Source organism: Haliotis asinina, chromosome 10 (genome assembly GCF_037392515.1).
Source record: "Haliotis asinina isolate JCU_RB_2024 chromosome 10, JCU_Hal_asi_v2, whole genome shotgun sequence".
NCBI classification, from domain to species: Eukaryota; Metazoa; Mollusca; class Gastropoda; order Lepetellida; family Haliotidae; genus Haliotis; species Haliotis asinina.
Window position 1 is genome coordinate 33,750,293 of NC_090289.1, and position 23,521 is coordinate 33,773,813.

The following is a 23,521-nucleotide window of genomic DNA, read 5'->3' on the forward strand; positions in this document are numbered from 1 at the left end:
CAATCATTAACCCACGAACTGCGTAGATGGGTGCTCATGTTTTGTTTGTTCTTTTTTTATCATTGGGTTGTATGGTCCAGCATGCATTAAATACAGACCGTTGCCATATAGCTGGAATATTTAACACCAAACTATAACACTGACTTTGTGTCCTGTGTTATTCCTTTTGTTTAGTGTAGTAACAACAGGCTGACTGACCGTGATAGAATTGGAAATGCACTTAAGGAATGGAATGAAAGGTTGAAAATATGGTCATTTTAGAACCTGGTTCAAATCTTTTATGACGGGACATGCTATGCTCAGTCGTGAGGATTCAGGACAGATTTGCTCTTCACCGCCTTGTTGAACGAGGGCGACTAACGACATCGGGTGGTCAGGTCTCGCCGACTTGGCTGATGTATGTCATTGTCACAATTACGAACATCAAGGCTCATGACATCAATCACTGGATTGTGTGGTCAGGGCACCATTGTTTTAAGAAACAGTATGTTTGAACGCTGCTTTTAGCAATATTCCAGCAATGTCACGTCTGGAATCACCAGACATGGGCTCCTATCATTGTCCCCATGTGGAAAATCGAACTCATGTGATAGCCTGATGAGATGACGCTTTAACCACAAGCCTACCCTGCTTCCCCAAGTACATAACTGAAACATTGTCACATATGCTGTAAACTACAGTCCCATCCGCGATTCGAATTCGAACCCACACCCTGAGAGTCAGCCACGCAGTAATACTTCATACATCATCGTATATATGTGTACTGTGACGTAAGTGAATGAGAATAAGACAGTTTAAGTAACTTAGTAATACATAGATTAATCTGTACATAAAATACATGCTTATATCGTATACAGTGGCAGATCTTACATGGAAGATTGTGACTTACTCTAAAAGTGGTTATCTGTTGTTGTGAGTGAGCCATTAAAAGCATAAAACGAAATCGGATGTTTTTAAAAGCGATGTTTTGCTTTGAACTGTAAAACCGGCTTATATCTGAAGCTACGAGCCTAAAAGTTCAATATTGTACACCCTAAAAATGATTTGTAATGGTATTGAACGTTCCAAGGGTAGGCGGCCATGACAGTTTACAACGTCAAGTTCTTTTCATGGAAGACCAGCAATAACATCTGTACACAATGACATGATCGGCGGATGATTGGATACATTCATCCGATATGCTATTTCAGTGAGTGAGTGAGTTTAGTTTTACTCCGCACTCAGCAATATTCCAGCTCTGTGGAGACGGTTTGTAAATCCATATCAGTCAGTCTGACCACCCGATCCGGTTGGTCGCCCCTTACGACAAGTATGGCTTACTGAAGGAGATCAATTCTTACTATTTCAACGTTCACTGTACACGCTGTGGTGCTGTGCCTGACCACCCGATCCCGTTAGTTGTCTCGTACGACAAGTACAGTCGCCTTTAGTTCAAGGCAAGCATGGATCGCTGAAGACGGATTCTACCCCGGATCTTCACGGGATCTCTACATGTGTACAATATGACTTTCGGCACAATTTTCTGGGGACCTGATTGGTGTATAACATTGAATTGAGGAAATGCGTCATGATTCAGGTGAATCGTGCTGATCAGTGAGGATGCGATGACACATCCAGTCACAGGGTCCGACCACTAGAATCCGTTGTAATCGAAACATAGTGGTACTTCAAGTCACTTCGTTACCGAGTCAAAAATATCGACCCTAGAAAGGAAGATAAATGAAACTTATATTTTACGTGCACTTCATCATTACGTCGTCTACTACACGTGGAATACTGGTGTACCACTTTCCTTCATCATTTCTTATGACAAGTTAACGTTGCACTGCCATGTCAACTATGGCCCTTTCGTACACCTTTCTTGTTTACGCAATAACTATGATTACAGTATATCTTAACTGTTTTTAATGTGTCTATCGGATTTTTGCAAGCACGTATATGTGGTCCTTTATATCATAAACAGTAGGTATAGTCCGTTTGGCTCAAAAGCGGTGCGATCAGTTGCAATCTAACTCGAAAACAAACCAACATTAAATACTCATTGAAACGGTGATCATAATCAAAACGTCATACCATCTCTGTGAGGTTTTTGTTGAATTTTTGTCCTTAGAATAATAAAAGTTGTTTAACATTCTATAATTACAAATAATGACACAATTCACTACTTGTTACGAGGGAGGAGTGCAGAGAGGGAGACGCAGGAACTTGTGCATGTGCTTCTGGACCACCTGGCTAGTTTTGTATATTTTTAGGACAAATATTCCACACAAACATCAAATTTGCAGAATCTTTGTCCTAAAAACGGTTGTTTATCAATCTATAATTAAAATACTGACACAGTTTACGAGGGAGGAGAGGACAGAAAGGGACAGCCAGGTGTGCGAGAAAGGGTGGAGATAGCACAGCACAGGTTAATGAATAAATAACTTTGTCACCACTTGTGCACGTGTTTCTCGGACACCTGGCTGTTTGTTTTTATTTTCAGGACAAAATGCTGCAAAAACCCCTCAGTGTTGGTATGATGTTATGATTATGAAAAGCGTTTCATTGAGTCTTTTATGTTTATTGTTTTTCGAGTTGTCATGGCGACAAACGAGCCAGAGGGGCCCACATCATAGTACATCACATACACATATCAGTTTTGTTCATAGCTCTCATGCGTTTCATATCTTATTGTAGACCACCGAGAATACACCGAAGCCCAGATGCAATGAAGTCAAGTTTAAGTAATTCTCTCCGAGTGTATTCTCCTAGTGTACTCGCCACTCGCAAGTTACAAGTACACAAGTACAACCCAGACCAGGGTCACGTTCCACAAAGCAATCGTTGCGCTACGCGTCTGTGCCAAAGTACTGGAGTTAAGATTACCTTAGCCCTACTGTCGCTTTGTGACATGGGGCCTGGACTCCGTTTTCACACAGTTACTTCCACATAAAGTACACTGCATACCAGCTTCAAATCCCAGCACCACCAACGCTACCCCTGCTTCGCTGTTCGTACTTCAGTGTTTCCGGTCTCCATGGTACAACAGGTTTCCTATGCTTATGGTAGATATTTGCGGCTGTGGTTGGAGCTGAGAAGCACACAGACAATATGGACGCATAATTGCCTTGCTTATCTTAGGAACACGAATAGCGCCAGCTTTTGTTTATGCAGGATTCCGAAACTGATTCACATGACCGAACACGTTCCACCTTCAGCGGTAACCTTCTTCTCATACTCCTCCACTTCCTCCAGATAGGCCAGTGGCGGCCATCGGTTCTCCTCCACGTGGGTCCTGTTGTCTCCTTTCAACATCACGAACTCTGATCTCTTGGAGAACGCTATATAGTTGGTTGAGATGAAGTGTAGGCACCATTTAGACAGCTGGGAGGCGTTGTGAAGCTGCAAAGGACAACAGCCAGAAATGGACTGCAGATATATACCACGAATAGAAACAAAGTGATGATATGATGAGATATGATCTATGGTTTTATCATCGGCTGGCAAAACAGGATATTGCATTAAAAGGAGGCACAAATTTAATCATCACAGGTGCTTTAGTCTCGAGTTTTAGGACTACAAACCCCGCTTTCCGGACCATTTTTATGTGAAACGAAACTTTCGTTCAGTAATTGTACCCTCTTAACCGGATCCCGCGCTTCCGGACCCGGACGGCGAATTTTCAAACCATTTCCATAGATTCCCACTGAAAAATAATCCAGTTATCCTGACGGAAAGATCGGTGTACACGTGCATGTGTATGGGTCACTTCAGCACCGTTTTCCCGCACGACTATGTGATCCTTAATCTGTCGGGAGGCATTTGATGTGAATTGATTAATTAGTCACCAAAACACTTGGGTCGCGTTCATTAGGATTGTGGCGGGTGTGAGAACATCTCATCAGTAACGAAAACACATGTTAAGTAAGATTACGCTTAACTACACTGTAGTTATACTGTATATAACACTTATAAATCAATGATATCTGTCGCGTGCCACATGATCTAAATGTGATCCCGTCCGGATGCATAAGTTAGACGCGATGTCATATGTTTTCAGGGCTTTTAGAATTAAAAAAAGAACATAGAGCTCTTTTGTCATCGATTAACGTTTTTCATATCTAACTTACCACCTGAAGCTTCACACGATACATGATTATGTCCGAGACAACCTGACAACTTGTAACCTGCGTTCCGCCAGAGACCATATAATCTATTATATGGTCTCTGGTTCCGCCTTCCATGTATTATCGGTACACTTATATGTTATGATGATTCACTGTTATTACTATTCACAGTTCATTTATTGATATACGTACATGAAACAATTTTTCACTTTTTGCTTTCACTTAATTTTCACGTTTTGCTTGATCCAGGTAACCGGACATCTCGCTATCCGGACGGTTTTCGAGTGAAACCAAAACATCCAGATAAACGGGGTTCGACTGTACCTTTGTTTAACAGTATCACTTTAATGACAACGAATGGAATGTCATAGGCATAATATGGTGGATGGAAACCTACAAACACGGGATTCGAAGCAGGATTGGAACCTAGTCATATGTTTCTTGCATGTCTCGGTATACGACGCACGGTATTTATGGTATTTATGACGATTGTCATTACATGTTATTTCATATCGCTACCTGAGCTGTCAGAAGGAGGCCGATGACATCAATATCGGCCTTCTCGATGTTCTTGGTACAGCTCCGGTCAACTTCTTTGGTGATGTACAACTCACACAGATTCAAGAGGCGAGACTGACAGTACTCATCAGCCAGGACCAATATCCCGACAGCATCACCGCCTTCAATGGGGGCGTGGTCCGTGTAGAGATATTCCAGTAACGCCAGGAGACACTCACAGGTTGTGTTTTGAATCTTGAGCTGCAAAACAAAACCCTGCACAATTACACTCGAATCTGTAGCCAAACTGACACACTTACTAGGCTAGAGTGAGATCCATAATAAACGAAACACTATCGTGGTTGGACCAACCTTGCTCATTCCAGGCTGAAAAGCTTCTTTGAAAGCGCCTCCAAACATGGCGGCCATGACGTCACACCGAGACATGAGGACAACCTTGTGAGCGTACACCTGGCTGCCTGAAACAGATAAATTCCAGTCTCCATAATGGGAAAGACAACCAATGCTGACTCTTACATTTACAAAGACCCTTGAAGATCCGGTTCAGGAGTGACCATGGGCAAGACGTTATCTCATGGACAAGATAGATTGCTGAAGACCATACCAGTTCGAACCTCAGTTTGAAATCAAGTTGATGTTATCATTCATCACTCCCAGTACCAAACACGGGAATGTTATCAACTCTGATAAAATTATGTATAGTTATTCATTTGAGGGCAAAGGACTGACAGGGAATGAGGGAGTTTTATTCTACTTTGAATAGAAATTTTGTCAGACTGAACATCCGGGTTAGAACTGTTCTTCGGCAACCCATACTTGTCGTAAATGTCGACTGACGGGATCCGGTGTTTAGGCTCGCTGACCTGGTTGACATATGGCATGGCATGATACTATCCCAATTGCGTTGATCGTTGCTCATGATTTTGATCACTGGACTGTCTGACCACACTCTATTATTAACAGACCACTGTCATATATCTACTCGATTATTTACCCTTACAGCTGGGATATTGCTGAGAGCGGCGTAAAACCAAACTCACTCACTCATTGTCATATATCTGGATATTGCTGGATGCAACGTTAAACAACAACAACAACAAAAAATACACTTTCCCCCCAAGATTTCGAGAGCTGTATCGACGTCTTGGATATTCCTTTTCAGTATTCGACGATTTTGCATTATGGTTTACAGATTTTGCGTCAAGCTTAAGTTTCTCGATACCCATATTTCGAAAGAATTTGGACCGCCATTTATTTCACGTAAGGATTAAACCAAAACATATTTATTAAAAAAACTATTGTCAATATGTTTCCTGAATCATCTGTAAGCAATACCAAAGATCCTCACCGCCAACGTCGAAAACCACGTCAGCTGACTCTGGCTGGTTGAAGTATAACTCCTTCATCTTGGCCGCGGTCTCGTCGTTGAGGAAGGTGCCGATGCTAGGGTTGAGAACCTCCTCATCGTTCAACACGTTGCGGCAAATCGTCACCAGCTGGGGAAGTTTAAAGATCTCGGCCACCCTGATGAGGTCTTCCAGGCTCTGTTCACTGACCTCATCTGGCAGTCGGGGGGTTCCTGTGAACCAAAACATCCTGACATTCTTGTAAATGTATGCCTGATATTTCCAGACGTGGACTTTGGAAACTTCAGGGAGACGCAGATTTGGGACAGTTTCTGTAACGAGGAGCTCCTGTCACTTTGAGAAAATATAGAATTGTTATTGTTTACATAATTTGTTTGTTTGTTTCAGGAGCGTAAATGTCCGTCACTACTGGGTTTCTTAAAGAGACTCAATACAGAGTGTATGGGAAGATGAACAACTTGGTTATTAAACTCTGTGTTTCACTTATACGATGGGTGACACTCGCTCACAGGTCACTCGCTCACAGGTCTCAATTCATACACAAAAAGCCTGCGAAAAACTAGGCGTACCCGTATAGAGGAACTCCAGGACATGCGTAAATATGGCGGCCGTGATGTCAGCACTGAGCTGAATAGTCACGTGACCTGGACTGGCTTTGCAATCTGTGTCGGACACGAAGGTTATTCCCTCCACCTTGCCTGAGTTGAGGTCATCCCGGGTCATGGCCTCTGTCTCCTTGACCTTTGTCAACTGGTTGACCTAACCAAGAGAAAGCTATCTGTTTATATATTAGATAAGGCAGCAGTGAATGACATTTCCAAAGAACATATTTTTGCGTCCTTTTCTCATTCTGGACACTTGCGTCTCCTAAAAGCGGGTTCGATTCCAAAAATGGTAAGCATTGTAGGAAGTAGCATCTTCTGTGTTGAATGACGCAATTTAGCTGGATTATTGCTAAAAGTGACTCGTGCACTAAGCCAAGACTCTATATGAAGTTATTTGCAGATTGCTAATGTCCTGATTGCTACTATAGAAAACATGCATGAAGATCCGGGAGAGAACAGGTTGAATCATGCCATCACATCCCATTTGCTGTTGATCACTGGTTTGTCTGGTCCAGACTGGATTATTCACCGACCGCTGCCATGTGGCTGTAATATTGCAACAACAAACAAACAAAATGTTGTTGAATCTACTTCTGCATTAAAATTCATATGCGCAAGATAATCTTTCAGATTCTTCAGGTGAATTTCCTGGTCACGGCAACACAACACATCCAGATCCAGGGCAATGTTTCATTAGCTCCTCACCTTTCTAGTGAATGGCAACCCTAATATTTGGGCGAAGTACTTTGAAGCTGAAGACAGTATGATCTTGTGAGCGTCCAGTTGGTCTCTGTCACCCAGGAGGAAGGTGACGTCCGAGAACTTGGGGTCCTCCAGGAGTTGGTACCAGTGGTCAGCAAACTTAGACGTCTCTATCTCAATCCATGGAGCCAGGCCTTTAAATGATGATACGAATAACTCGATAATGTTTGTGATTACAATCAGTGTTCAAATGGTTGACCTAATCCATGCATTTCATCTGTAAATGCAGGGTGCAGATGATCTGTGGCGCACTAACTTAACCTCTGTAATGCTATATCAGTGCAAGGGTTAGTTATGACGGTTAGAATCTCAGAATGGCCCCGATTAGATATCCAAATCTATATTTATAAATCATCGTGACCAAATATCCCGAGCATTGGCTAGAAATATATTTGACTACACTGACCTAATAGTTCATGTTTTGAACTGGATAATAATTCAAATAATTATGAAAACAAAATGTAACATTGTCAAAAAGCTTCACGAATTCCATTCTGGCAAAGGGAGGTAATACGCAGGGAGGATAGATGACTCCCATACCACATCGAATTCTTTCCCACACAAACACCGCATTGTTATCACTAGACACTCTTCATGCCACTCATGGGGGTGGGATAGCCGAGTGGTTAAATCATCGGTCGTCACGCCGAACGTCCGGGTTCGATTCCCACGTTGGTAAAACGCATGAAGCGCATTTCTCGCGCCGCCACCATTGCTACAAACGGCGTAAAAATAAATTCAGTCACCCCAGCTAATCATGTCGGTGTTTTTGAACAAGGTCTTACTTACCAGCCGGAGGCATCACTGGAGGAAGAGGCATGGGTTTCTTGAATCTTCCGAAGATGTTAAGCGTCTTCACTAACGAAGGCTTATTTAGACCTAATTTGATCTGAAAGGTTGACATATTATGTGAAAGTAACCAATGACGTGCAACCCAACGGTGATTGTTAAAGGGGTGAGGACTTTCATGCACGCGATGAAAGACTAGCCATTGCAATAACTCTACTGTGAGACTTTCCATCTTCTGAACACTAAACACACCCGTGAAGGTCCGGGGTAGAATAGGCCTTCAGCAACCCATGCTTTGCATAAAAGGCGACAATGCTTGTCGCAAGAGGCGACTAACGGGATCGGGTGGCCAGACTCGATGTCTTGGTTAATTCATGTCATCGGTTCCCAGTTAGGCAGATAGATGCTCATGCTGTTGATCACTGGATTGTCCGGTCCATACTCGATTCTTTACAGACCGCGACTATATGGCTGGAACATTGCTGGATGCGGCGTAAAACTAAACTCACTCACTCACTGGTAAACACAATAACATTTGAATTTTCCCTATTTTGTAAATATCAAACACCTGGTATCATCACTGTTTCTCAGTATTAAATATAATATATTCCAATCAAAAGTTTAGACTCACTTAAGACACTTTCTGTTAAGTATATACAAGTATATATGGTTACATCGACGACTGATTTCTCCCTGCGGAAACCAACTGCAAACCTCATGCAGATGCGCGAGGATCATGCATCAAATTGCTCAAAAGCATGTGCAAATAATGCGCATGTGAACAGTTGCGTTTTGTAAAGAATTCGCCATTTTTCACTGATTTTTATCATCTATTAAACGCATGCAAATAATCGTTTCAACGTCACGGATTTGTTTTGCAATACATCAGTTCATGTGTAAACAATACCTTTTAACAGTTGCTAGAAGTAAGTGGCTGTGTTTACACTAGAGAGTCTAAGCTTTTGATCTGGAGTACATACTCACATATTAGTTTGCTTGTATGTTCCGTGGAGTCTCGTTCCTCGCACACCTGAGATACTTTGTTATTTTACGCGTCTTTAGACACTCACTCTATGCATATATTTTCAATCTAAAACGAGTTGAGAAGAAAACTTTTGGAATTGGGGGAAGTAGGTTTATGATTTATTATCTAAAACATAAATAAAATATTGTATATACTTACGGCTCCCTCTATACACTCTTTCAAACCCCTCAGCGCAAGAGAACTTGTTTCCATATATGTCATTTGGGTCCCAGCCAATGCTGCTCCTTCGTCGAATGATACAACGGTTTTGTCCCCATCACCTCGACGCAAATCTGAAAATGGCTTATAAATATGAATAGATACTACAAGACTGTGGTAATACTTTGAACGTTTTGGACTGCTATCAGGAGCCGTGGCTCGCAGTGTTGAATGGGCGATCTTTTTGGAGTTACCTCCCCAAACTAATATATGAGGCCCATTTCTGGTGTCCCCGCCGTGATATTGCTGGAATATTGCCAAAAGCGGTGTAAAACCATACCCACTCACTCACTCACTCATCGTATACCCATTGCACTATGTAGATTAATGCTCGTGGTGGAAATCACTGTATAACAGGACCCAGACAAACAGAAATGGTATACAAAAGAACGTACAGTGGAACCTGTCTATTACGAACTAACCTGAGACGGACTCATTTGTCTGGATTATAAAGCAGCTCGGATTTGTCAACTTGTGTTACCGTAGACACTGCCACGATGACATCGGGTATAACTGCACGGGTCCAATTTTCTTACGGAAGATCGTTTTCTTCAACCTTGGTATTTAGTCCGTAATCCGTATGTGAAAGATAAATTAGGAACAATTTTGACGGGACTCAGAAAGCAGTCCGGATTATGAGGAACACCGGTTTATGAAGAACCCGGATTTGACAGATTCCACTGTATATTCTCCTTTTCATTTTGGTGTTTGGCCAACACGTACACACGGGTTGTGATTACCACAGTAGCAAAACGTTTCGAAATGTGTACCAGGTGTATACTTTCTTTTGTACGTCAGTTCAATTTTTCTAGGCTGATCAGAAACATTAATCCAACACAACAAAAACATATAAAATAAGATGTCATGTTGCTAAATAGGGAAACATTCTGTGAGCAAGAATGTTGTGCTCATTAAATTTTATATCTGAATAGTTCCACACAATGCTGATCTATGAGGACTCACCCGTCTTGCAGCCAACAAGTATCTTTGGTGTATTAGGGCAGTAGTGCTGTACTTCCGGGTACCACTTGTCACGGATGTTCTCGAAGGATGTTCTATTCTTGATGTCAAAACACACGAGGAACACATCGGTCTCAGGGTAGGACAAGGGGCGGAGTCGGTCATAGTCTTCCTGGAGATATAAATACAAATAAAAACTTTGTATATATTATTTTACGAAAGAGAGCACATTTAACTGTCAAGTATTGCCCCATCTATTCATAAGTAACTACACTCCGTTATTCAAATGAGGGTCAAAATCTTACTCCGGATTTAGCAACACTCCAGCAATATCATGGCAGTGGATACCGGAAATGGGTTTCACACTTTGCAAACATATGGAGAATCGAACCCGGTTTTCTGGCATGACGAGCAAACGCTTTAACCAGTATGCGATACCCCCATCCCACCCCTGGTTGGAGGAAGAACAATTCAACTGATCATGATGTTTTACCTGCCCGCCAGTGTCCCAGAGACCTAAGTTGACAGTTTCACCGCCGACGGTGACGTCGCAGCTGTAGTTGTCAAATACAGTCGGGATGTACCCGGATGGAAATGAGTCTGTGGTGTATGCAATGAGGAGACAGCTCTTCCCAACTCCACCGTCACCAACAACTACTAGTTTGATCTTCTTCATTTCACTGTCAGAACGAAAATCCAGGCATGGAGAAAGCAACAAACACACCAGTGAAATGAACTGATGCAGTTTTAAGCCACTTTTAACGATGTATAAGAACCATTACAACTATGAACAACGGAAATGGGTTTCACTCGTGGCACATGTGGAGAATCAAACACTGGCCTTTACCTACCGCACGGAATCTTATACCACTGTGCCACCCCGCCCCATATCATTAAATGTATCGAAGGCAGCTGAAGCGTTCAAAATCCACAAACGTTTCCGTAGAGAGTGAGTGTGATTCTACGCCGTTGTTAGCAATACTCCTGCAATATCACAGCACAGCATCCGCCGTGACTATCACAATGCTACCTCAACGCCCCCCAAAACGTTTATTTGGGTTGCACGGTAATGCTATGTGTGATAACGTTCCAAACATGATCAGAAAGCGACGACTCCCATTTAAGGAGGTCAAGAGGATTTGAATAAGTATTCTGTACACTTAGGTTATTGGGTATTACTTACTATGACATAACGAACGTTACTTAGATAATATGACATCAGACTGCAAACACAATTATGTTCATAGCGTTATACTGTTTAGAAACACAATGTCTGTCTGTGACATTTATTAAGGGGGCCCTATATTCGCTTCGAAAATCTGTTGCAGATAGATAAACGTGTAAAAATGTACTCACCAAGAATATCTCCTTTAGCTCCCACTGCAAGCCTCTACCAAAACAGTAACTCGCCATATATAATATCTACATGAGCAGACGGTACGAGTTAAAAATACCATCCAATCATAATAGCAGCTCCTGTTTCTATATTTAGAATCTATTTGTGGACATTCGTCAGACGGTATAGATGGCGCTGTAAGCTGTCATGGCTGCCTCAGTTTGTCAGTTTGACATTGAAATCACAGGAATACACTGTGAGACGGAACAGTCAACAATCTGATGATATGTTTGGACGTCGAAATCCTAAATACAGGAGTACGAGAAGCCGGTATTGCCTAAACATAGCCACCTGTTGAAATATTTCAAGAAATTGGACGAGTGTTAAACACACTTATCCCATATATCTCAACCCAATCGATTTTTATAACCCAAATCAACAACTTCATATCTGTGTTGAGATAACTCTAGTTCTTAAAACATGGTGCGTGCGAATTCTTTAGCATTATGCAATAGTATCGACCGAGAGCGATCGACTCCCACTTTAAATTTGGCACAAATGTCCCACGTTAAAAGGTCACCGAATGGGAGCGTTTTAGAAAACATGTACATTTTTTGGTAAGTACAACAGAAGTACACATTGGCCAGACAGGTGCACCACTACCTAGATCTCCAACACTTGCTACCAGCAGCACATCGTTACTTGTCTGCCGCTCTGTATATCGATCGTGTAGCGTACCGTGGAGAGGCATCTCGGTACTGTTCAGTCACATAAGGAACAGTATTTCTTCTATTTGACGGTGGGCAGTAAATGATGGAGTCCGGACCATACAATCCAGTGACATATTGTGAGAGAAGATCTCCGCCATCTGCATGTCTACCATGCAATCGACCAGGTTATCGATTCTCACTTCCAGAAACCTGGACTACACTGGAGAGGTTGGGCGTTAGGATAACCTAGTGGTTAAAGCGTTTGCTAGTCCCGGCGAAGGCGCTGGTTCGATTCCCCTTTTGAGTGCAATGTGTGGCGCCCATTTCGGCTATGTCCCGTCGTGATAATGCTGAAAGCGGAAGGCGGTTGTTGCTGAAAGTGGCTTAAAATATTCACTCACTCATGACGACATCAAGTTTGCTTAAAATCATTTGTCGGAACTCGGTACACTTTTGAAATGAGCGACTTAAGTGAGTGAGTGAGTTTAGTTTAACGCCGCACTCTGCAATATTTCAGCTATATGGCGGCGGTCTATAAATAATCGAGTCTTGACCAGACAATCCAATGATCGACAGCATGAGCATCGATCTGAGCAACTGGGAACCGATGACGTGTCAACCAAGTCAGCGAGCCTGACCAGCCGATCCCGTTAGTCGCCTCTTAAGACAAGCATAGTCGCCGTCTATGGCAAGCATGGGTTGCTGAAGGCCTATTCTACCCCGGACCTTCACGGGTCGAACAGAGTTAAGCGTCAAATATTAACTTTGAACAAATCCATGATTTATTTGTGATTCACAGCAGTATACCTTTGGTGGTGGTATGTAATCCCAGTTTCATGGTCACTGATAACTATATCACACCTGACATAACTGTCTGCATCATGTCCGGTTGCATCATATTCATGTTGCATTCATATCACAAGAATTTAATAACAATTATCACAGATATTGCACGGCATTATCACATGTACTCTGTACCATAGCATTTCACACAACTCCGACATATCTTCAACTAATGGCCGGTCTTTCCATGGAACATTGATGGTGTTTTGTAAACCTTTCTCTAAAAGTTGAAAACTACTATGGTTATACATATACTTGGCTTGATCCAGTCACAGGTATATCATCATGAGACAAACGAAAAGGATGCACATTTAGCGAAACCAACAGGGCAGAGATAAAAAGTGCTTTCATTATAGGCTGGAGTATGATTTGATATTCATGGTTCTGAAACACTTTATATATATCAGGAAATTCGTTCGGGTCAGGAAGATCATGGTGGGTGGCTAATCTTTTCTCTGCTGTCTTCTTTTCACCATTTTGTTTCTCACATTTGTACATCAAATCTTACCTCACTCATAAATGTCGATTTCTTTTTGGCTGAGCCGGTCAATGTACCCAGCTTGTAAGCGAGTAACATTGTCTTTGTTTCCCGCTGCAGATGCCAAACTGTAGGAAATTCATTTGGTATTCCCTGTTAGTATTTGGGCTTAACTCCAGTACTTATTATGACCCCATAACCGGGTTTCAAACAGTTCAAATTAACATTGAGGTGTTCCGTAAGACCAATGCGTTGTTCATTGGTCCCTCGGACACCAATGGGTTGATATACCAAGGGAACATAACCAAACTGGGTACATCAACCCATGTCCCGCTCGTGACCCGTGAACAACATGCATTATCTCCCAGCAGGGAAGTGCAGTCACATAACCGAACACTTTCGTGCCTGTTTCGCCACCATCTTCTCATAGGCCTTCACTTCCTCCAGATAGGCCAATGGTGGCCATCGGTTCTCCTCCACGTGGGCCTTGTTGACTCCTTTCAACATCACGAACTCTGATCTCTTGGAGAACGCTATATAGTTGGTTGAAATGAAGTGTAGGCACCATTTAGACAGCTGGGAGGCGTTGTGGAGCTGTAATAACACAAAGATCTAGACATGTATGACAGCATCAAAACCCGAACTCTGACTCTCGGTAAGATAGTCAAATGCTGTAGACCACACTTACCACGTTCTGACAAATAGTCGATGGTCTTTAAATAATCGAGTCTGGACCAGACAATCCAGTGATCAACAGCATGAGCATCGATCTACGCAGTTGAGATACGAATACACGTGCTTGCAGAGTCAGCGTGCCTGATCACCCGATCCCGTTAGTCGCCTCTTACGACAAGCATGGCGTGCTGAATGCCTATTCTAGACCAGATTAGAAGGTTGTAGGCAACTGGACCACCGTTGTCTACTGTATACACATGAATGTAGTTTTATGACATTACTGTCGTATTCTGTGCCATTATCTGGGCGGCCATTATGGATTTCTGAAATGAGGAAATGAGTTTTGTTTAATGACACGCTATCATGGTGATGTTAAACATCCCTACCTGAGCTGTGAGTAAGAGACCGATGACGTCGATTTCGGATTTCTCGATGTTCTTGGTACAGCTCCGGTCAACTTCCTTGGTGATGTACAACTCACACAGGTTCAAGAGGCGAGGTTGACAGTATTCATCCGCCAGGGCCAATATCCCGACAGCATCACCGCCTTCAATGGGGGCGTGGTCCGTGTAAAAATACTCCAGTAACGCCAGGAGACACTCACAGGTTGTGTTTGGAATTTTCACCTGGAAAATAAAAGCATTCGCACTATTTCACAGTCATGATCAATGCCTGTTTTCAATGTAATTCTAATGACAATCAACATATATTTCCAAAAATGTTTTTAAATTTATGGTTACCCTTGTAAGAAACAGAATAGAGGCATCTAACTTTCTAAATACGCTCAATATGTCCAGAGAAGCGGTGGAGTATCCTAGTGGTTAAAGCGTTTGCTAGTCACGCCAAAGACCAGGGTTCGAATCCCCACATGGGTACAAGTGAAGCCCATTTCCGGTGTTCTTCATTTTGATGTTGCTGGAATAATGCTAAAATCGACATAAAACTCACTGTCATGATAGCTTATATCAAATCACACCTCGTCCACTGAAAACAAGTTTATGCCAATACAAAGACACAACCTACGTATAAGTCTCCATGCACAGTTCGTGTCCTTCAGGGGAGGATACAGCTTTTTGGGAAGGGCGCACATTTTATTTTCACGAGAGTTTCAATGGTCTTTTAATAAACTTTAAGGACAAAAGGGATGGATGGGATGGATCTGACTTAGCACAACACAGATGTCAGTAAGTCTGTGATCTGCGGATCTGCAAGACCCTACCTTGCACTTTCCGGACTGTTGAGCCTCTACAAAAGCGCCTCCAAACATGGCGGCCATGACGTCACACCGAGACGTAAGGACTACTTTGTGAGCGTACAGCTCTCGTCCTGAAAGAGATGTATTTAAGAGTCACTGTCTCCATCTATGAAAAGACAAAGGTTACAACACAGCATGCGCATCGATCTGCGCAATTGAGGTACGATGACATGTGTCATCCATGTCAGTGAGCCAGACCACCCGATCCCGTTAATCGTCTCACACAAGCTTGGAGATGTTTTCTAACAGTACTATGTTTCTAAATATGGACTTCACTTCAGTGGGAAAGGAGGGCCAAGTTCTCTTAGCTCAATTACCTGTATGTGTCATCCAAGTCAGCGAGCCTGACATCCCGATCCCGTTAATCGTCTCACACAAGCTTGGAGATGTTTTCTAACAGTACTATGTTTCTAAATATGGACTTCACTTCAGTGGGAAAGGAGGGCCAAGTTCTCTTAGCTCAATTACCTGAATGAAAATAGAGGACGACATGTGTCATCCAAGTCAGCGAGCCTGACATCCCGATCCTTTCAGTCGCCTTTTACGACAAGCATGGGTTACTGCAGGCCAATTCTAACATAGATATTCACGGGTCTAACAACCAAGCCAACATACATTTAGGGCAATGAGACTATCATCGAATAATGGTGATCCTTTCATATACTCACCACCGCAAATTTGCATGCTTTCAATGGCATATCTTTCGGAGGATAATTGGTACTGAATATTCTCAAGCGTTACCGTAATATATTCAGTACACCGATGAAAAATATCGACGATCCATTCTTACCTCCGATATCGAAAACGACATCAGCTGCCTCTGGCTGGTCGAAATATAACTCCTTCATGTTGGACGCTGTCTCGTGGTTCAGGAAGGTGGTAATTCTGTGGTTGAGAAATGCCTCGCCGTTCAACAAGTTGCAGCAAATAGTCACCAGATGGGGGAGTTGGAAGATCTTGGCAACCCTAATGAGATCTTCCAGGCATTGTTCACTGACGTCATCCGGTAGTCGGGGAGTTCCTGAAGACCAAGAACTGCGTCCACGAAGCATACCTTTACTACGGTTACCCTCAACTTCCATTCTTTAACACTGCAATAAGGTTACCTTAGTGACTTGCGATCACCTTAGTGCTTTGTGGAAGGAGACCCAGAAGGTGTGAGTGAGTGAGTTTAGTTTTACGCCACACTCAGCAATATTCCAACTATATGGGCGTGGTCTGTAATTAATTGAGCCTGGACCAGACAATCCAGTGATCGACAGAATGAACAGCGATCTATCAGCGCAACTGAGAACCGATGACAATTGGTCACCGAGCCCGACCACCCGTTTCCGTTAGTCGCCTCTTATGACAAGCATAGTCGCCTTTTGTGGCAAGCATGGGATGCTATTCTTCACGGGTCCTGGGTCCTGATGGAACATGTCTTCAGATGAGTAAAGGAAAGTACATCGCGTATGTTTTTCGTTTGAAGACAAAAAACTACATATACAGTATTTTTATGGAACTGAAAGTTGAAAGAACTTTGACTACGTCTTTTTAACCGTCGCTCATTTCTGTATCAATCTGGCAAAAGTAACTTAGCAGTGACTGGGTACATGAACACAAACTGAATTGCTTCTATGAAGACTTTAGAAAGAATATGCATTTGCTATTATAATAATAAGTGTTGTTTAAAGGGTTGTACATTTTGCCCCAAAAACAAATAAATTGATTTTCAAGAAGCAGATGATTATAATGCGAAGACAAATGAATGGCTTAAAAGATTTTAATCAAATAATTAAAAATAATGAAAATGTTTAACTTTGAGGTTCTTAAGATTCCAAATAAAATAATATCTTAAAAAATATCAAGTAGGAGTATTTTTGTAAGCGCCAGAGCGGTTCACGTTTTGAATATCAAATTGCAAATGAACATAAAACATAACTTCAATTCCAGTAAGAGGTATATAATATTTTCCCTCAGTTTACAGCAAGATATAGGACGACACTATGTAGGACTGCACTGCTATGTAACTATGTAGGACTGTACTGCTATGTAACTATGTAGGACTGGACTGCTATGTAACTATGTAGGACTGGATTGCTATGTAACCATGTAGGACTGGATTGCTATGTAACCATGTAGGACTGCACTGCTCTGTAACCATGTAGGACTGCATTACTATGTAAATACCATCACATACAAGGTACGTATATCTCTCGCATATCATACTGTTGGTTCTAATAGTGCAGTCGTGATTAATCCAAATACGAATAATTATTATGGACTACAGCCCATGCATGGCGATAATATTTGGCAAGTCTATGTCTAAATAGTTTCAGGAGGTGAATCTAAATGAGTGCATTACATAATATGTATCCTCAACTAAATTGGTTTTTTTGTGAAATAGCTCATTTCAGTGACTAGATTTTAGTGTAAGGGTACCCGTGTACAGGAACTCCAGCACGTGCGTAAATATGGCGGCTGTGACGTCAGGGCTGAGATGAATGGTCAGGTGATCTGGCTTGGTCTCGGAGTGTGTGTCGGACACAAACGTGATGCCCTCAACCTTGCCTGAGTTTATGTCTTCTTTGGTGATAACCGTAGTCTCCTTGACCTTTGTCAGCTGGTTGGTCTAATAAATATTTATATATTTACATATGCAGATGATACGTATGGTATAAGTGTGATAATAACTCTCGCTCGTCACATCAAAGACCAGTATTGCATCTCCTAAAGGCACAGAATGAGTCTGGATTTGTGTCGTTTTAGCAGTATTCCAACAATATCACGGAATGACAACTGACAATGTACCCATGCGGGGAATCGAATCCGGTTTGAGACGTTGAGGGCGAACGCTTTAACCACTAGCCTCACCGCATCTCACCGCAATGTCTCCATTGTGATGTTATATTGATAGAGTGAGTCAGTCAGTCAGTGAGTGCGTGAGTGTGGTTTTAAGCCGCTTTCAGCAATAATCCAGCAATATCACCAGATATGGGCTTAACACGTTGTGTTTATGTCGGGAATCGAACCCGGGTCTTCGGCTTGATGAGCGAAAGCTTTGACCACGAGGCTACCGTTCCGTTGGCAAGACAATGGCAACCGACGTATCTGACACGTAGTGTTACTATAAAACTACACAAAACGGTCATTCAAATGATCATATTCGTAGTAATGATCAAAACCTTTGGCCAAGAATGTATGTATTGAAATACCACATTTACTCTCAGCTAAAATCAGCCCATGTGTTAGCATTCTCAGGTAAAAGTTAAGCATCAGCATCTGACGTATACTCATGGAAACAAATAAGGGAACACAGGAAAGTACAAGTGTTCCTTTATTCTTTTCCAGGTTTCTTCACGAGGTATCTATTGCACTGTGGGTGAAATTCTGGAAATAAATATGGGATCACTTGTACCTTCACGTGTTCCTTTATTTGTGTCCATGAGTATATATGAGGCCATGGGTCTGAGAGTATATGGTAATACGGACTGTTTTGTGGCGTGAGCGAATTATGATGGATTAATGAAGGGATTCCCTTATCAAGGGTTTCATGCAACCGAAGATAATCAATGATTAATTAATCATAGTATAATTAACGATTAAAGCTTTATCAATTGCAAAGTTTGATACAGGCGGGTCCTGGGCTGTCAGGGTCAAACTTTCATGTCATACAATCAATTTGCCTGGATCGATACTCCTAATGTCCGATATTAGACCAACGAACGTTACTCGCCATAACAGTAACTCATTACCTTTCTAGTGAATGGCAGTTGCAGTATTTGGGCAAAGAACTTTGAGGCTGAGGACAAAATGATCTTGTGGGCGTCCAGTTGGTGTCTGTCACCCAGAAGGAAGGTGACGTCAGAGAACTTGGGGTCCTCCAGAAGCTGGTGCCAATGGTCAGCAAACTTGGACGCGCTTATCTCCGGCAAAGGGGACAAACCTACAAAGGCTACATGATAAAAAGAAACAAAATCCAAAAAACAAAACAAAAACAACAACCCCAAAACCCCCAAAATAAAAGGAAAGAAAGAAGTTGGTAAACAGTGACCACAGTCGTAGAAGTATACATGTCAAACACTACATTCTGGTTTGCAGACTACATCCCTGTTTCGACTGTTTTAACAATGCGTTGTTTGTGATTTGAACGTGACTGAACGTGTACCTGCGAGTGGCACTGACGGACGAAGCAACACAGGCTTCCTGTATCTCCTGAAAACTGTTTGCTTCTTCATGGCCTCAAGATTCTTTATTCCATACTTGATCTGAAATGGGTATCTGTCCATTATTCACCAATGACTTACAAGACAAGCCACCAGTCTGTCACACGTATTTTACAGTGTACTGAACGAACTTATCTCGGAAATCGGTGACAAAACATGCATCATGTCTTTGTGGGATAAGGGATGAAGATGCAGCTATTAAATGAAGTATTGGAACTGGTACTTACAGCTCCCTCGAAACATTGCAGAATGCTTTTGAAAACCAGGGCACTTGTCTCGTAGTAATTCACCCCCAGGGTCTTCGCTAATGCAGAACCTTCTTTGTAGGACACAGCTGTCTTGTCTCCGGCACCTTCACGTAAGTCTGGAATAGATATATATGTGTGTGTCTGTGTATATGTACAACACATACCTAATCGTGTTTAATGTTACCATCAGTACGTCCATAAACCAGATTTATCCTCTAGCAACACCCAGTGCTCTCCGTGGGTGTGCATGGCACTTAAAAAGATAATGTCAAGTTTCTTTGATTGTTCAGTATATTTACATTCAGATGAAAAGCGCGGTTGAAAAGTTGACGCACATGCCGTTGTAAGGAACTTACATGAAAAAAGGGTTGATGTTATGAGCAATGACGAGCAACACTAACCTGTCTTGCAGCCAACCAGGACTGTTGCCGTATGACGGCAGTGTTCTTCTACTTCCGGATACCACTTGCTACGGATGTTCTCTAATGATAGTCTGTTCTTGACATCAAAACACAGGAGGAACACGTCAGTTCCGGGGTAGGCTAGGGGGCGGAGCCGGTCATAGTCTTCCTGAGGATAAATAAGGTGTTCCTCACCGGTCGCTTTTAAGATAAGACCAGGCCAATTTTATTGTTTGCTTAACGGATGTTTGTCCTCAGACGCCTTAAAGGCAGGAGGGAATGTTTTTTGTTTTGTTTGTGTTTTGTTTTTTGAGTCACCAGTCAAAGCAAAAACCCATATGCGTTTCCATGTTAACGCTTTTTGTTTGTTTCTAAAGATAAGTTGAGTGAGTTAGGTTTCACACTGATTTCAAGAGTATTTTTACTATTATATCACATTAAGATTAGGATTTTATGTGTTTTGAGCGGGGGAAAATATATTTTTCATTAATTCTTGGAAAATATAACCGGCATATCTGTAAAACTAGAAATAACATCGGCGTGGTCTCACACTGTATTTCGTTTCAAGAGCACAAAACACTGTTAATACCCAGCTCCTCAGAACAAATTGTCAGCTGACCCTCGTTTATGTACCTGCCCGGCCGTGTCCCAGAGTCCGAGGGTTACTGGTTCACCGTCGACGATGATGATGGAAGTGAAGTTGTCAAATATCGTAGACGTGTACTCCGCTGGGAGAGAAGAACCTTCCGATGCTGTTAGGAGACAAGTCTTGCCAACCCCTTCGTCACCGACAGCCACCAGTTTGCAAACCATTTCACTGTTAAATCAAATGTTTTCAAACATTGATTAATACTTGAAAATTGGAATTATCTATGACTAAAAACTAAAACAATTGTTCAAACGTAAGTTCTGGTTTGATGACGCCATCTGCCACCCCAACACTTAACGTCCACAATCCAAGGTATATGTATAAATATACAAGTACATCACTATTGATATAATTCATCATATAATTTTTATCTCATTTATAATCACCATCAAGCAAAGGTATATACTTTCTTATATAATAGAACTTCTCAATCAACATTAATTATTTATGACCTATTTGTCACAACAAAGCATTTTTCAAAATATTTAGGTTGCTTTAAAATAATATATTTCTAATCAATAAGTGTATTCTAACGTTTGTGTGCCAGTTCCACTTGGGTAAAGAAAATGCTTGTCAATGAATTTTTCTAGGTGTAAAAATATCATTCTTACCTCTACTGTAGCTCCACAAAATGTGACAGTTGAAATGAGTAATTTATCGGAGGTCTAGTGTATTATTTTCTATAACGAGACGTACATACAATTAAGAAGTAACGTTAACATGCATGTTACCTTGGGCTTATATCTCTCAGCGCCATACCATGAAGACTCAAAGCTTAAATAATAGACGGATATGACTTTTTAAATCAGGTACGTAAATTAGAAATACACGCACGTCCCGTTACTGTTTTTAGAGGTTGGTTGTTGTCATTCATGAAATGAAATTGATGACGCTGTGAAGTGGTATTGGAGCGTTTGATTATGAAATCTATACAGATCATTTCGAGACAATAAGACTGTGCCTATGGTTAGGGATCGAATGAGCGTTACGGTTGTGGTTACCTTCCTCTAAAATACATTGTGCCAACGAGTTACAAAATAAATATTTAGGATCGCAGTTTAAAATGTAACCTGGTTTTGCTTCTCCTTGCAGAATATCTCATTTGTGAACAGCCGTATTACGTCAGTGTGCAATAACAGTATTTGTGAAAATGCCCAAGTCACTCACAGACACACATAACCAATGTTGGGGCAAGTTTCAGTTTATCAGAATATATCAGCTACAGTGTAGACACGATGACATAAACAAGTCTATGATATACAGATGCATGTAATAATGAAATATGATGCAGGTCAAACTCTGTATCCAGATTATAATTAATTACTAATCGTACGGACTAGACGACCGGTTGTATAGTGGAGTTTCGTATTGTACTGTCGTCCAAATATACAGGGTTTTTGTTGTCTCTCGTCACATCAAGAACTACGAGACTTATGGAACTACTCTGTTCTCACTCTCCACTTACCTTTCCTTCACGGTCATGTCAGCTGTGAAAAAATACCTGAAACTTGTTCCAATGTGCAGAACCAAGCTCTATCCGCGTTATGAAAGTAGAAATGCTTTTAAACTAAACTTGAGATATTTGATATAGAGAGGATACTGATAAAATACGACCACGACGCACCACAGTCACAAATATAGAACTTTACAACGTTACATGGGTCAAGTGTTTACGTGGATGGGTTTTACCAGGGTTGGTATGTATTCATGTATTTGCGACGGTAGCGGGCACTTTTGAGAAACATTCTTTAACTGTTTGTAACATGTAAAGGTTCTTTATTGTAGAAATGCTAAACGAACACAGGCGTATAGGATAAATATAAATGTAGGCATAAGTGACAGAGAATTTAATTCATTCAGTTTGAAAGACGCATTCATGAAAGGATTCGCGAGACGCTACATACGTGAGGCGTCAAACCTTAAGTGGTGAGTCGCCCCTGTGTTCGTATCTCTAGTGGTACAGTAATATTGAAATAGTGTATTTGAATGAGTGAATGAACTGTTTTAACACCACTTTAGACACCATTGCTAGAATATCACTGTGGGCCTGCTTAATGTCGGGTTAAAGACCGAAATGATTTCAGACGTTTAGGACATCCGTGGCACCCATGAGCATGACAAACCTGAAAACATCGTACCTGGATTCGAACTCACGAAGCGTTCTCTCATCATGCAGAATATCCGAGGTCGACCCTCCGCATGGGTATAAAGTGTTAAGCCGCCGTGGTATTGCTGGAATGTTGCTGAAGGCGGTAAAAACATAGACTCGCTCTCTTACACTTGTGCATAAACATCACTTGGGTGGATTATTCAACTCCACGTGACGTTAAATTGTTGTGGATATTTTAGATTGATGCACGAGGT

General features: G+C 41.8%; 2 protein-coding genes across 2 annotated transcripts; both read right to left on the bottom strand.

Moving 5' to 3' along the window:
• Positions 1–1,890: 1,890 nt before the first annotated feature.
• LOC137298918 (rho-related protein racA-like) lies at positions 1,891–12,041 on the bottom strand. Its single transcript, XM_067831290.1, has 11 exons — positions 11,711–12,041; positions 10,848–11,034; positions 10,358–10,526; positions 9,335–9,468; positions 8,152–8,251; positions 7,306–7,496; positions 6,565–6,754; positions 5,977–6,207; positions 4,980–5,086; positions 4,629–4,868; positions 1,891–3,384 (listed from the first exon to the last, which is right to left on the bottom strand). The coding sequence occupies exons 2-11, from the start codon at positions 11,028–11,030 to the stop codon at positions 3,172–3,174; spliced, it is 1,758 nt and encodes a 585-aa protein (XP_067687391.1). The 5' UTR covers positions 11,031–11,034; positions 11,711–12,041; the 3' UTR covers positions 1,891–3,171.
• A 2,061-nt stretch (positions 12,042–14,102) lies between these two features.
• LOC137298442 (rho-related protein racA-like) lies at positions 14,103–21,321 on the bottom strand. The gene is made up of 10 exons (XM_067830708.1): positions 21,142–21,321; positions 20,509–20,677; positions 20,087–20,223; positions 19,802–19,901; positions 19,389–19,579; positions 18,076–18,265; positions 16,442–16,672; positions 15,616–15,722; positions 14,783–15,022; positions 14,103–14,315 (listed from the first exon to the last, which is right to left on the bottom strand). The coding sequence occupies exons 1-10, from the start codon at positions 21,319–21,321 to the stop codon at positions 14,103–14,105; spliced, it is 1,758 nt and encodes a 585-aa protein (XP_067686809.1).
• Between the last annotated feature and the right edge of the window lie 2,200 nt (positions 21,322–23,521).